Raw genomic sequence first — 14,462 nt, 5'->3', positions numbered from 1 at the left:
ATAAATCCAAATTACACTGAATACATTTTTCCTGTTATCTATTGTCCTCGTAACCACTAATATAATTCCAGTATCTTCAAGCTTCTTCTTATGAGTGCCAGGATGTGGAGGATAATTGACGCTATCCATAACTCTTAGAGAGATGGCTCCTGCTTTGCTGAGGACTCTAGTCCAAAGATATAATTCCTTACTACAAGTTTTACAAGACTTAAAAGCAATTTTCCGCCTGTAAGACATGGAAATATTTGTATGTGGGTATAGACTAAATGTGCGTTATGTTAGAAAAAGTAAACAAGGCAAATCTTATATTTCTGGCAACATTATTCATAGGGTTTATAACTTGAGTTTACAGAACCGAGTGAATCGACTAGTTACGTTTTTCCTTTCTTGTCTGTCTATTATCTCCAGTATTCTTTACGTCTCAACACAAAGAGCAAATATTAAACTTTGGTTTCATTTACGCCAATGTCTTGGCATCACCACTTTCGATCTCTTAATTGCATACCATCTCAGCTGCTATGAAATCAAATTCCTTACGTAAGTGATTGAGACGGCTAACATATTTGTTCATACATCTCTAGACAAGACACTATTCACTCCATTTAGCTTTCGCTACAATGTCTTGGGGTGAAAAGCTCCTATAGATCATCCCATGATTTTCCTTGATGCGTCCCAGAATCTGAATGCTGGGATTTGAATGTTCTGGCGCACTGTCCTTGAAACGTCCTTCACTATGGCAACCGAGTATAATTACCTCTTTTATTCTAGAAGGAGTTTACGTAGCATTTGTTTTGATTTTGTAGACAGACGCAAAGATTTTTTTTTTTTTTTTTTTTTTTTTGAAATAGGTATTAAGACGTACTTTATGAACAAATTTTCGTACTAGATTTCCCGCACATGAACCTTCATCTGGCAAGTGACGTTTTTTTTTTTCCTCTCTCTCTTTTCTTTTCTTTTTTAAGATTTCTTTACAGACTGTGCCAAGCAAAAGACTTCAGAGATATCACGAAGGGCAATCCTTGCATCCTTCCAATACTGGCAATTATCCTTGTTTGGGAATCCCCATATGCAACACAATGTTCTCACCCCATCTCACTGGCTACGAGCACCAATACTCCTGTCCCTCCATGCAATGGGGAGGAGCTACGTCCCAATATAAAGTGGAGAGAAGCCCCAGAACATCAAATAAGCAGCAGGACAAGAAGCTCACTGCTCAGAGAAGGTAAGTTTTTGGTTTTTCTCCAATACTTTTCTCACCATTGTTACTTGTATCGTTCTTGTTATCAGTGCATTCGTTATCATCATATTTTTCGAAGTGAATCGTTAGTTTTCTATTGTTATTAAATTTAGTTATTCATTCTTTGTCCATCATTCATCATCAATTAGATAGATTTTTCGCATGATTTTATGTACTGAAAAGTTAATAGCATTACGAGTAACCTACATACTATGCAAATAATGAACTTAGCATGTTTTGCTATATGAAAGTATAAAAGTCTACTGTTTTCAGGCCCAAAGTTTCTGACAGAATTTGGTGTATAACTTAGATTTATTAATGAGAAAATCTTTTCGTAGAAAAAAGGAATAAACTTAAAGAGAGCGTAGAAACGGTAATTGTATTTGAAATTTTGAGAACTTAACAATCTGTTTGTTATCACAAGTTGTCAATTTTCATTAGCACTGATTCTGTAAATATTACGACTCAAAAGGAAATCAAATTAGGATTTGTCATATACTAATGAGTCTGTTACCGTGATGACAGAAGTTTCAAAAGTCCTTTTAGGTTTTGTAGACCCAAACAATCACCATGTATGTGCCTATTCGCACCAATAACCCAGACAAAATGAACCAGCGTTTGTAAAACGACGGTTTAAGATATAGCAGAGGAAAATAAAACCTTACCCCAGCCATTTTTTTCAGGTTTTCTTGCTTCGCACTAAATCAGTTAAAAAAACAAGCCATATCCACAATGAAGACCTACGTCTTGTCTCTTCTGTTGGTGGCGATGGCCTACTATTTCTACGCCGAGGCATTGCCGGCTCCTGAACCAGCAGCCGTAAGTTGTTCAAAATAGACCCGTTTGTCTTTCCATGATCCGGAATAATTAGGAAACTGTTCGTTAGCTTAGCTGCATAGGACAACTTGTCTTTTGTCATCGCTTTGTGTATCTGACAATTCATCCAGTTTCTTAAATAGAGCGTAGGAAGCCTTATTATCCACGAAGCGATTTTATCTCGAATCCATTTAAGAGATTTTTTTTCTTTTCAAGTTTATGTGAACATTATAATCAACCTATTGATGACAATGATAAAATATGAAATTTTTTACGAAAAGAGTAGTTTTGAAAAACGCAATTTACAAAAAATATTGAAGTTATCATATATATATATATATATATATATATATATATATATATATATATATATATACATGTATATATATATATATATATATAATATATATATATATATATATTATATATATATATATATATATATATATTTATATATATAACAAAGTGTCAAGCCACGTTTTTTAAGCTAACCTTGAATTGAATCCGGCCCATGCACGTTTACCTGTCGGAAGAGAAAGCCAATAACCGGTGCGTTTCCTTCGGAAGCTCCTCAGTGCATGAAGTAGTACGTAGTAGTAGCAATAGTAATAGAAGGATTGCCTTTGAAACGGCTCCTTTTATTCTTCGTTGCAATGCTTAAACGGATAAGTCTCAGCAAGGTCCATTAAGTACGGGAGACTGTCATCCGGACTTTGAATCTCCTTAATTTTATTTTTCCTTTGCAGTTAACCACCCAACCACAAGCCCACTCCCCCTCCCCTCTCCCCGGCCCCCAACACCAGCCCCTCTCTCCTTCAGTGACGAAGTCGCTTTTCATAGCTGCGGTTTCGTAAATAGTGCACCAACGGTTGAGCTTTCTAGGTATACTAACATATATCTAAAATAATCATGTGGTTTACCAGAAGGAAACTTATTTACTTTTAAAACAGGAGCCCATATTACTCTCGTCCCTGGCCGACCCATCACGAGCAAAGCGACAGCTCCAGGGAAATTCGCCATCAACCTAGACCGATGCTGCGAATGCCCTGCTCAAGGTCTAAACCGTGCCCAAGGCAAGGCGACCACAATCATCATAACCACCATCATCATCAACGAAGCCCGACAGACGTGCTGCCCTTGCACAGATGTGGGTATCATCCAACCTTCCCGAGTTGAGAGTTAAGAACGCGGGAAGAAGAAGAACAGGAGGGAGAACGGGACTTTGATCAATGGCTTCTGTGACGCTCGCTCTTGTAAACGGCAACGATTTTTGTGACGGATGAATTTACGAAATTCTTATCTTGTAAGGTCTTCAGTCTCATGAAAGTTGAACCGTTTAGGTCATTTACCTTTCGTTTTGCCTCACTTTTTCTTACAATTGTAAAGCTTAAAGTAGAATGTCACTATAAATTCATTTCTTGTAGTGTTACATAATAACATTGATATAAGGATGAAGTAAAAGGCTTTGGATAGCAACCAGGTGTTTATCTGCAAAGAATTTTGCTTTTCATTGTACATTGTCAGTTCTCATGCAATAAAAGCATCTTATGCAAGTTTTGATTCATTTAACAAGTGGTGCGACAAGGCAATTGAGCCAAAGAGTATATGTATATACCTATATTTTTTAAAACAATTTTTAGTAATTACAAATATAAGACTTGTGCAAGTACTTGAGTGTTTAGTTCTTATCTATTTACTACGAAGAACATCCTGAAGGACGTTGCAGGAATTTTCGATTCAGGAAAAAAAGAGTTTAATGAAATCTGACATGGAATTCTTGAGGTGAACAGAATTACAAACTCAAACAGAATTCTTTAAGATATACACACCTTAATATTTTGTTTCCTGAATTTTGAAGTGATGTAAAATGCGTATATTAGTTCCCAGTTCCAAGATGAACTTTTTTTCGTAAAACCACTGCCACTCTCAATGATCATGCCTTAGACGTGTGACCAGTGTTTTTCCGGAGATATTGCCTATACGTATATATTATATATATATATATATATATATATATATATATATATATATAATATATATATATATATATATATATATATATATATATATATATATATATATATATCATAGATATATGTATATTATATATATATACTATATATACATATATATATAGATATATAGTATATATATATATATATATATATATATATATATATATATATATATATGTATATATATATATATATATAATATATATATATATAGATAATATAGTATATGATATAGATATATATATATATGGCTAAAGGAAGGGGTCAATTGCTGCCATAAGACTCATTATAAAGTAAGGGACCTTAGGTACCTTATGACTGAAGGGATTTGATTCAAATTTTTACCACTTATTAAATAACTAATACTGAAAATATCATCATCTTGAAATAAAGAAATTAGACCTCGAAGTTTATGAATACTGCAGTAAAAAAAAAGATGGCTATTTTTCATAAATCCTAGTCAAGAAAGTTGTATTAAAAATAATTTTTCTCACGATAAGTGAAAGATATATATTCCTACTACATGCTGTTAAAGGTTGATTAGATATGGCTCACTCTTCTTCGAGTTATGGAATTTCACCTTTTCATAAAAGTAAGTTTTGACCCAAAACAGGAAAGAAAAAAATCTTGACATATTTTGTAATGACAATAAAACCATAATTGTTACAGGAAAAGTAGTTCTCTATGTAATTAACATCCCTGAAATTTACAAAATAACGTGATGGGAAAAAATGTGATCCATACTTGGTTTCCTTTTAGTGATTGAAATTCGTGACATTTCTCCAATGGAGACCTTTTCAATTCTCGTAAGGTTTGTAGACTTTATATATTTCTCTTATAATACATATCTTTTTTGCTCCTATTATGGAGAAAAAAGAAAAGAGTTCTGAAATGCACTAAAAACCAGGAGGAGTGGCATGATTCATAAAGTACATCGTGGCAATAGATGGCACTCCCTAGGGCAATGATACTAAATATAGCTACAACTTATTTCCGAATTTCGATATTTCTTTTTATTCGTGATTGCACCGTGTTTCCTGTATATCCTGAGGAAATAAAATATAATATGTATTCTGTTTTGTCAAGGAAAATAAATTGACTTATAAATTATTTAATTTATGACAACAAACTTCGTACACGTGATGAGGAAGATTGCTGTGCATTTGCGTGTCTCGGTCTATATTTGCTTGATCTACATGTTGTGGTTCTTTCCTGTAAAAATAAGTGAAGAAATAAAAAAGGAGAAATATAAAGTTGTAATCATAAGTAAAAAAGATACAAAACTTTATTTGTAGATTATTGGGCTCAGTAGGCTACTTGTACGGTGCCACTTTTACAAGTCCCTAGATAATCGGGGGATCTACATATAAAGCTTTGTATTTTTGTACTTATGATTACAACTTTATATTTTCTACTTATGTCTTTATTTCTTCACTTATTTTTACAATAAAATAACCACAGCAAGTAGATCAACATATTATTATAAGCAAATATAGATCGAGACATTCAAATGGACAGCAATCTTCCTCATCACCATTCACGTGTACGAAGTTTGTTGTCATAAATTAAATAATAAATAAGTCAAAAGATTTCCCTTGACAAAATAGAATAGATATTATATTTTATTTCCTCAGGAAAGAAAATATAATATCTATAACACGGTGTTTATTCACGAATAAAAGAAATGTCGGAAATTCTAAGTTGTAGGTATATTTAGTAGCATTGCCCTCGGGCGTGCGACCTACAGCCACGATGTACTTTGTGAATCATGCCACTCCTCCCTGGTTTTTAGTGATAATTCAGACTACCCCTTTTTCTCCCATAATAGGAGCAAAAAAGAGATATATAAAGTCTATAATCCTTATGAGAATTTAAAAAACTAAAGAAATCAGAACAAAAGCTAAAGGTCTCCATTGAAAAAATGTCACGAATTTCAATCACTAAAAGAAGGAAACCATGTACGGATCACATTTCTTCCCATCCTCTTATTTTGTAAATTTCAGGGGATGTTTATTATATAAAGAACTACTTTTCCTGTAACAATTATAGTTTCATGGTCATTACAAAATAAGTCAAGATTTTTTTCTTTCCCCGTTTTCTCAAAACTTACTTTTTTGAAAAGGTGAAGGTCCATAACTCGAATAGGAGTGAACCATATTTTATCAACCTTTAACAGAATGTAGTATAAATATACTATCTTTCACATATCGTGAAGAAAATTATTGTTTAATACAACTTTCTTCATTTGGATTCATGAAAAATTACCGAAATATTCATAAACTTAAAGGTCGAATTTCTTTGTTTCCAGATATGGTATTTTCAGTATTAGTTATTTAATAAGTGGCAAAAATTTGAATCAAATCCCTTCAATCATAAGGCACCTAAGGTCCTTTCTCTATAATGAGGCTTAAGGCAGCACCTGACCCTTAGCCTATATATATATATTATATATATATATATATATATATATATATATATATATATATATATATATATAGATTTATATATATATATATATACATATATATATATATATATATATATATATATATATAGATATATAGATATAGATATGTATATATATATATATATATATATATATATATATATATATATATAGATAGATATGATATGATATATATATATATATATAGTATGATATACATATATATATGATATATATATATATATATATATATATATATATATATATATATATCAATATCTATATCTTATATATATATAATATTATATATTATATAATATATATATATTATATTATATATTAAATATCTATATATTATATAATTTTAAATTATTTTATAAATATATATATTATAATTATATATAATATAATAATATATAAATATAGATATATCCTATATATTATATTATTATATATATATAGATCTAGATAGATATAATATATATATATTGTATATATATAGATAGTATTATATATATATATTATATATATATAATATATTATCTATATATATATATACTATATCTTATATATATAGAATATATATATATATATATATATATATATATATATTTCTATATATATATATCTATATATATATATATAGATATATATAAAAAAAAATAAAAATATATTATATATATATATATATATATATATATATATATAGAGAGAGAGAGAAGAGAGAGAGAGAGAGAGAGAGAGAGAGAGAGAGGCAATATCTCCGGAAAACACTGGTCACACGTCTAAGGCATGATCACTGAGCAGGGTTTTTACGGTTTTTAAAAACAAAAAAAGTTCATCTTGGAATTGAAAGCTAAATATAAGCATTTTGCATCAGCTCAAATTCAGAAACAACAAAATATATGTGTGTATATCTTAATTCAAGTTCGCCTCAATAATTTCCCATATCAGATTTAATTAAACCTCTTTTTACTGAATTGAAAAATTCTTGCAATGTCCTTCAGGATATTCTTCATAGTAAAATAGATAAGAACTAAACACTCAGTAGTTTGCACAAGTCCTTATATTTGTAATTACTAAAATTGTTTTTAAAAAAAATATAGTATACATAACACTTTGGCTCAATTGCCTTGCCACACCACTTGTTAAATAAACAAAAAAACTGTATAGGATGCTTTTATGCATGAGAAACTAACAATTGCACAATGAAAGCAAAATTCTTTTGCAGATAAACACATGGTTGCTATCCAAAGCCTCTTATTTCATCCTTATATCAATGTTATTGGTGTAAAAACCCCTACAAGAAATGAAATTTATAGTGACATTCTACTTTGAAATTTATAATTGTAAGAAAAGTGAAGCAAAACCAAAGTAAATGACCTGAGCGCTTCAACTTTCATGGAACTGAGCACTTTACAAGATAAGAATTCCGTAAATTCATCCGTCATAAAAATCATTGCCGTTACAAAGCGAGCGTCACTGAAGCCTTGCTTCAAAGTCCCGTTCTCCCTCCTGTTTCTTCTTCTTCTTTTCCGCGTTCTTAACTCTCAACTCGGGAAGGTTGGATGATACCCACATCTGTGCAAGGGCAGCACGTCTGTCGGGCTTCGTTGATGATGATGGTGGTTATGATGATTGTGGTGGTCTTGCCAGGTGGGGCACGGTTTGACCTTGAGCAGGGGCATTCGCAGCATGCGGTCTAGATTGATGGCGCAATTTCCCTGGAGCTTGTCCGCTTTGCTCGTGATGGGTTGCCCCAGGGACGAGAAGTAACATGGGCCTCCTGTTTTAAAAGTAAATAATAAGTTTCCTTCTGTAAACCAACCCCCTGATTATTTAGGAATATAAGTTCTCTATATAGTTTGCAGAACATGAGAGGATTACACCGAATATGGTAGTATTCCAAAATGACTGGAAAGCTGGGTATTTTATAGCTATGGTGACAGAATTCCATTTCAAAACTTTAATCATATAGGATCGAATATGATACCTAGAAAGCTCAACCGTTCGGTGCACTATGTTACGAAACCGCAGCTATGAAAGGCGACTTCGTCACTGAAAGAGAGAGGGGGCTGTTGTTTTTTTTTTGGGGGGGGGGGGGTGCGTGGGGGCTTGTGGTTGGGTGGTTAACTGCGAGGGGAAAATAAAAGGAGATTCAAAGTCCGGATGACGTCTCCCGTACTTAATGGACCTTGCTGAGGCTTATCCGTTTAAGCATTGCAACGAAGGAAAAGGAGCCGTTTCAGAAGGCAAATCCCGTCTATCAGTATTGCTACTACTACATACTACTTTATGCACCGAGGAGCTTCCGTAGGAAACGCACCGAACCGATTATTGGCTTTCTCTTCCGACAGGTAAACGTGCATGGGCCGGATCCAATTCAAGGTTAGTTCAAAGACGCGGCTTGACAATTTGTTATATATATGTTATTATATAGTAATATATATATATATATATATATATATATATATATATATATGTATATATATGTATATATATATATATAGAGATAAGATTATATATATATGTATATTAAAAATTTTAAAATATATATATATATATATATATATTATATATGATATTATAATATATATATATATTATATTATTATATATATATATATATATACTATCTATTATATATATATATATATATATATATATATATATATTATATATATATATATATATATATATATATATATATATATATATATAGTGTATATCATTATAATATATTTATTATATATATATATATATATATATATATATATACATATAATATCTATATATAATTATATATATATATTATATATATATTATTATAAATATATATATATATATCTTTTCCGTACTATAGTACTATATTTCATATTTTATCATTGTCATTAATAGGTTATTATGACATATTCACCTACATTTAAAAAGAAAAAAAAAGATCTTAAAGGATTCGGAAAAATCCTTCGTGAAAAAGGCTTCCTACGCCTCTATTTAAGAAACTGGATAATTGTTAGATACACAAAGCGATGAAAAAAGACAAGTTGTCTTATGCAGCTAAACTAACGAACAGTTTCCTAATTATTCCGAATCATGGAAAGACAAACAGGTCTATTTTGAAGAACTTGTGGCTGCTGCTTCGGTAACCGGCAATGCCTCGGCATAGAAATAGTAGGCCATCGCCACCAACAGTAAGTAAGGTTTTATTTTCCTCTCTTCTATCTTAAACCATCGTTTTACAAACGTCGGTTCATTTTGTATGGGTGATTGGTGCGAATAGTCCCATGCAAAATGATAGTTTGGATCTACAAAACCTAAAGGACTTTTGAAACTCTTTTGTCATAACAGTAACAGACTCATTAGTATATGACAAATCATAATTTGACTTCCCGTTGAGTCATAATATTTACAGAATAAGTGCTAATGAAAATTGACTAGTGATATCAGATTGTTTAGGTCACAGAATTTCAAATACAATTACAGTTTCTACGCTATTCTAAAATTTATTCCTCTTTATCTACGAAAAGATTTTCTCATTAGTAAATATAAGTCCAATGCCAAATTTTGTCAAGAAACTTTGACACTGAAAACAGTAGACTTTTGAAATACTTTCATATAGCAAAACATGCTAAGTTCATTATTTGCATTGTATGTATTCGTTATATTAACTTTTCAGTATATGAAATCAAGATAAAAGGCTATCTAGCTGATGAATGAGGGACAAAGAATGAATAACCAAATTTAACAACAATAGAAAACTAACGATTCACTTGGAAAAACATGATGATGGCGAATGCAATGATAACAAGGAGGATACAGGTAACATGGTAAGGAAAGAATCGGAGTAACACAAAGAACTTGCCTTCTCTGAGCTTTGAGCTTCTTGTCCTGCTGCTTATTTGATGTTCTGGGTCTTCTCACGACTTTATATAGGCAAGTAGCTCCTCCCTGCTGCAAAGAGGTGCAGGGGTATTGCTGTACCAGTGAGATGGAGCGAGAACATTGTGTTGCATATGGGGATTCCCAGACAAGGATATTTACCAGTTTGGGGATGATGCAAGGATTGTCTTTAGTGACGTCTCCGGCAGGGGGATACTTTTAGTTTTCTCCAAGGTAACTCTCGTAATGTACATGTCTGGAATGACTCGGTTAAAGATCTTTCAGGGTCCTGAGATCTTTATGCCCGTTCACGAGAAATGTTTTTTAATAATCACATTTGTTGTTCCATGATTCCCAATAAGAACTGTAATAGGGAATCATTCGTTATATCTATATCAAAAATATTGTTAAGGGAGAGAAGTGACTACACAGTTCACTGCTTCTGTTAATTTGCCTGCAAAAGGAAAAATGTTTGCTATCGATTTTGTATCTGATAGTAGCTACCCATGTCTGACAATCCATTCGCAGCTTTGTGTATTATGTTGATCGCGGAAACCTTATCGTTCATTATCTCATTTAAGGGCTTTGCGGGCATAATGTTTGCATGATTGGAAATGTCATTTTATTTATTTGTTAATTTATTTATTTGTTTCTTTTTAAAAGAAAATCGTTTTTCTTTACTTTTCAGATCTTAGATAAAGATCGTTTTTCTTTACTTTTCAGATCTTAGATAAAGAGTAAATTATAAGTTCTGGTCTTTTGAAATAACCCTGTACTGAATTATCTGTAGGAAGAAAATTCATATTTGGTCTGCGCTGTTCACATAAGTTCCTTAGTGCTTAGTGCTTCGTTGTCATGCCAAGTGGATAAGTCTCAGCAAGGGCCATTGAGTACGGTAGACTCTCTGAACCTTGTTCTCGACCTTGAACAAAAATAATGACTCCTTCATTTCCTGTCTTTTCTTGCAATGGAGCCCTCCCCACTCATTCACCTCTCTACTGCAGCGATGAAAGTTACCTTTCGTAGCTACAGCTTTGTACATATCATTGCAGCTAGGTTCTCTAAGCATAAATACCCAATTGTAGGTCATCAATCTTTTTAATAGAAGCTCTGTGTCACAAAACTATCAAATCATCTTGACTTTTGAATCTTTTTGGAGTACAGTCATTTTCTGTAATCTTTGCATGTTCACGTATGTTACTGAAAACCTCCCTGGCGGGATAATCATATAGTTGAGCAAAGGGAAAATTTACGATTTGCTATTCCAGCAGTAGCCTGTTTTACAATCGTCAAGTCAGTGCCAACCTTCGGAAAACTAACATCATCAACAGAAATTCCCGACAGGATTGCTACTCGTGCCCAGGTGTGAGCACCATTAGACCTCCCTAGGTCCAGGGTCAAAAATGCACAAAAATTAACGCACGGGAGTGGGAATCTGGTCAGTTACTCTAGTTACTTTGTGCAAACTTCTGCTAATTTGTGAAATGCCTGGAGCTACCATTGTAAGCACATTAATGTCCTTGCGAATGATTTACCTTAGTTTTTCCCCAAGTATTCATAAGATCTTGCATTCTTTAAGCCATAATAAAGCCTCTCATAACAGCATAAGTATAATGGAATGGAATACAAAATTTAGGCCAAAGGCCAAAGCGCTGACACCTGCGTAGTCATTCAATGCTGAAAAGGAAATTGATAGTAAAGAGATTTCAAAGGTGTTCTTTGTGGCAATGGATTTTACACAGGAATGCAACTCAAAATAATTCACAAATCTTTCCAGCATCAACGTTAACTCTGCCGTGACTCACACTTCCGGTTATAGTCGGGATCCGTCGTAACTCAGGGTTCGACTGAAAGCAGCAGTTGGCTGATTCGTACTCTGCTTCAAAGTCTCCTGAGTGACTCTTGACAGTCATCTCGGCATGTATAGTAGTAGTTTCCTTTCCGGAGATGTCACTGGACATCTTCATTTCGAACTAACCAATGACGAGAAAGTGGCCGATGTTATTCATTGGCATGATACGCTATTTATTTTCTTGGCGTGGCTTAACAAAGAATTCTTTAAAAATGACCAAATTACGAGTTCCCTAAAATCCTCTGAATATGTGAACATAAACATAACCTGAGAGAATTCCGAGCATCATGTATATAGAAAATATTTTAACTCTCGTACATGGTAACTTAACCATTTACTTCATGCATGAATAGTCTCTGGCACAGAACTCATCACATGACCTCATCAATGCAAGTTACAAATCACATCGTAGCCGGTTGCCCAAAAAGGAGCTTTTCTTTCCTGTGGCACAAATCTTTAGACAATATAGTGAATGGGATAGATTGCTGTGGCCACAAGTGTGGGTAGGGTACTCTAAGATCCTAATAATTGATGCTTATATGCCCCGGGAAAATAACAATAATTTTGATCCATACAATATGATCGTAGGTGAGTTACACAGCATGTGTGTATGTGTGTATATATACATAGATGGGTAGACTGCATAGCAAATTCCCTAAATCTACAAACCATTAATCTGAGGTATATGGACAATCTCTCCGTAAGCACTGGCCAAAGGAATGTCTATGACATAATCATTAGGCAGTGGTTTTACGAATGGAGTTCATCTTCGAATTGAGAGCTATATACGCATTTTACACCACCTCAAAATTCAGGAAACACAATATGGAGGTGTATCATGAAAAACTCAGTTTGAGTTTGTAATTTCTTCTCCTCAAGAATTCATTATCAAATTTACACATCTTTTTGCTGGAGCAGAAAATTCCTTCTATATCTTTCAGGATGTTCTTCATAGTAAATAAATAAGAACTTCTCTCTGATTGGGAAAAGTATTAACTAAACACTACAGTAGTTGCTCACGTCATTAATTTCTAAAGACTAAAATTGTTTCCAAAAATATACTCTTAGGCTCACTTACCTTGTCGCACTACTTGTTAAATGAAACAAAAAGCTTGCATAGGATGCTTTTATTGCATGAGAACTGACAGTGCACAAGGAAAACCAAAATTTGTTACAAATCATCATATCTTGTCGTGCCACAACTGGATCCATCGCTTGGCCGTTTCATTGGTGTTCAGGAGGTCTTGATCTGTGCAGGTGGTTACTATCGAAAGCCTTTTAATTCATTCTTATATCAATGTTTTTTTGTGTATACTGCAAGAAATAATGTATAGTACTTTTTCTACTTTTTGAAATTCATAGAAGAAAGTTGAGGCAATTCAAGCTAATGATTTAGGTTGCTTCAAAATGCATAAAGCGGGACACCTTACAGGATAAGAATTTCGTAAGTTCTTCCGTCATAAAAATCATTGAGTTACAAGAGCGAGCGTCACAAAAGCCATAGAGCAAAGACCCTTTCTGCCGAGCGTTCTTCTTCTTCCCGCGTTCTTAACTCTCAACTCGCTAAGGCTTGGGGGTGCCCACATCTGGGCAAGGGCAGCACTCCTGCTGGGCAGTGCGAAAGCTTATGGAGACAGTGCAATGAACTGAGATTCCGAGCCTGTTTAGAGCACTAGAGCACTTTGCAGCATCGGTTTGGATCGATGTAATTTTCGTTGAAGCTGGGTCGGCCACGGACGAGGGCACTTTGGCTACCTGTTGGCAAACTAAATTGTAAGTTTTCCTTTTGGTAAAACACATGATTATTTAGAAATATGTTTTTACATAGCTTACAAGAACATGAGAGGATTATCGAATGTGGTAGCATTAAAAAAAACTATGTGCGTATTTTATAGCTATGGTGACACAGAGTTCCAGTTTAAAACTTTAACCATTTAGAGTAGAATATAAATGCCTAGAAAGCTTAACGATTGGTGTAATATTTCGTATAACCGTAGCTACGAAAAGCGGCTACTGTCACTAGAGGAGATCGGGGCTTGTTTTTTTTTTTTGGTGGGGGGGCGGGGGGGCAATTGCAATGGGGGCAAAAATACGAAAAGTAGAGGAGATTCATGGTCCGGACAGTCTCCCGTACTGAATGGACTCACGCGATTAACATAGCACCGAAGTCCAATGGAGCCGTTTCAAAGACAAATGCCATCTTCTACTACTACTACTT

The 14,462-nt window shown here is 33.4% G+C and overlaps 1 protein-coding gene across 1 annotated transcript; it reads left to right on the top strand.

Moving 5' to 3' along the window:
* The first annotated feature begins 1,056 nt into the window (after positions 1-1,056).
* On the top strand, positions 1,057-3,606 carry LOC135218485 (uncharacterized). Its single transcript, XM_064254826.1, has 3 exons — positions 1,057-1,222; positions 1,921-2,056; positions 3,004-3,606. Exons 1-3 carry the CDS (start codon positions 1,077-1,079, stop codon positions 3,079-3,081), a joined length of 360 nt encoding a protein of 119 aa, XP_064110896.1. The 5' UTR covers positions 1,057-1,076; the 3' UTR covers positions 3,082-3,606.
* Positions 3,607-14,462: the final 10,856 nt, after the last annotated feature.

The sequence above is a fragment of the Macrobrachium nipponense genome, chromosome 9, assembly GCF_015104395.2.
Source record: "Macrobrachium nipponense isolate FS-2020 chromosome 9, ASM1510439v2, whole genome shotgun sequence".
NCBI lineage: Eukaryota > Metazoa > Arthropoda > Malacostraca > Decapoda > Palaemonidae > Macrobrachium > Macrobrachium nipponense.
This window is presented reverse-complemented; position numbering and strand designations above follow the sequence as displayed.

Bases quoted from the DNA above. Each gene is read 5' to 3' on its own strand.
- LOC135218485 (XM_064254826.1), top strand. From the start codon at position 1,077: ATGTTCTCACCCCATCTCACTGGCTACGAGCACCAATACTCCTGTCCC. The intron at 1,223-1,920 runs GTAAGTTTTTGG...CATTTTTTTCAG, and splicing joins AAGCTCACTGCTCAGAGAAG to GTTTTCTTGCTTCGCACTAA. The intron at 2,057-3,003 runs GTAAGTTGTTCA...CTTTTAAAACAG, and splicing joins CGGCTCCTGAACCAGCAGCC to GAGCCCATATTACTCTCGTC.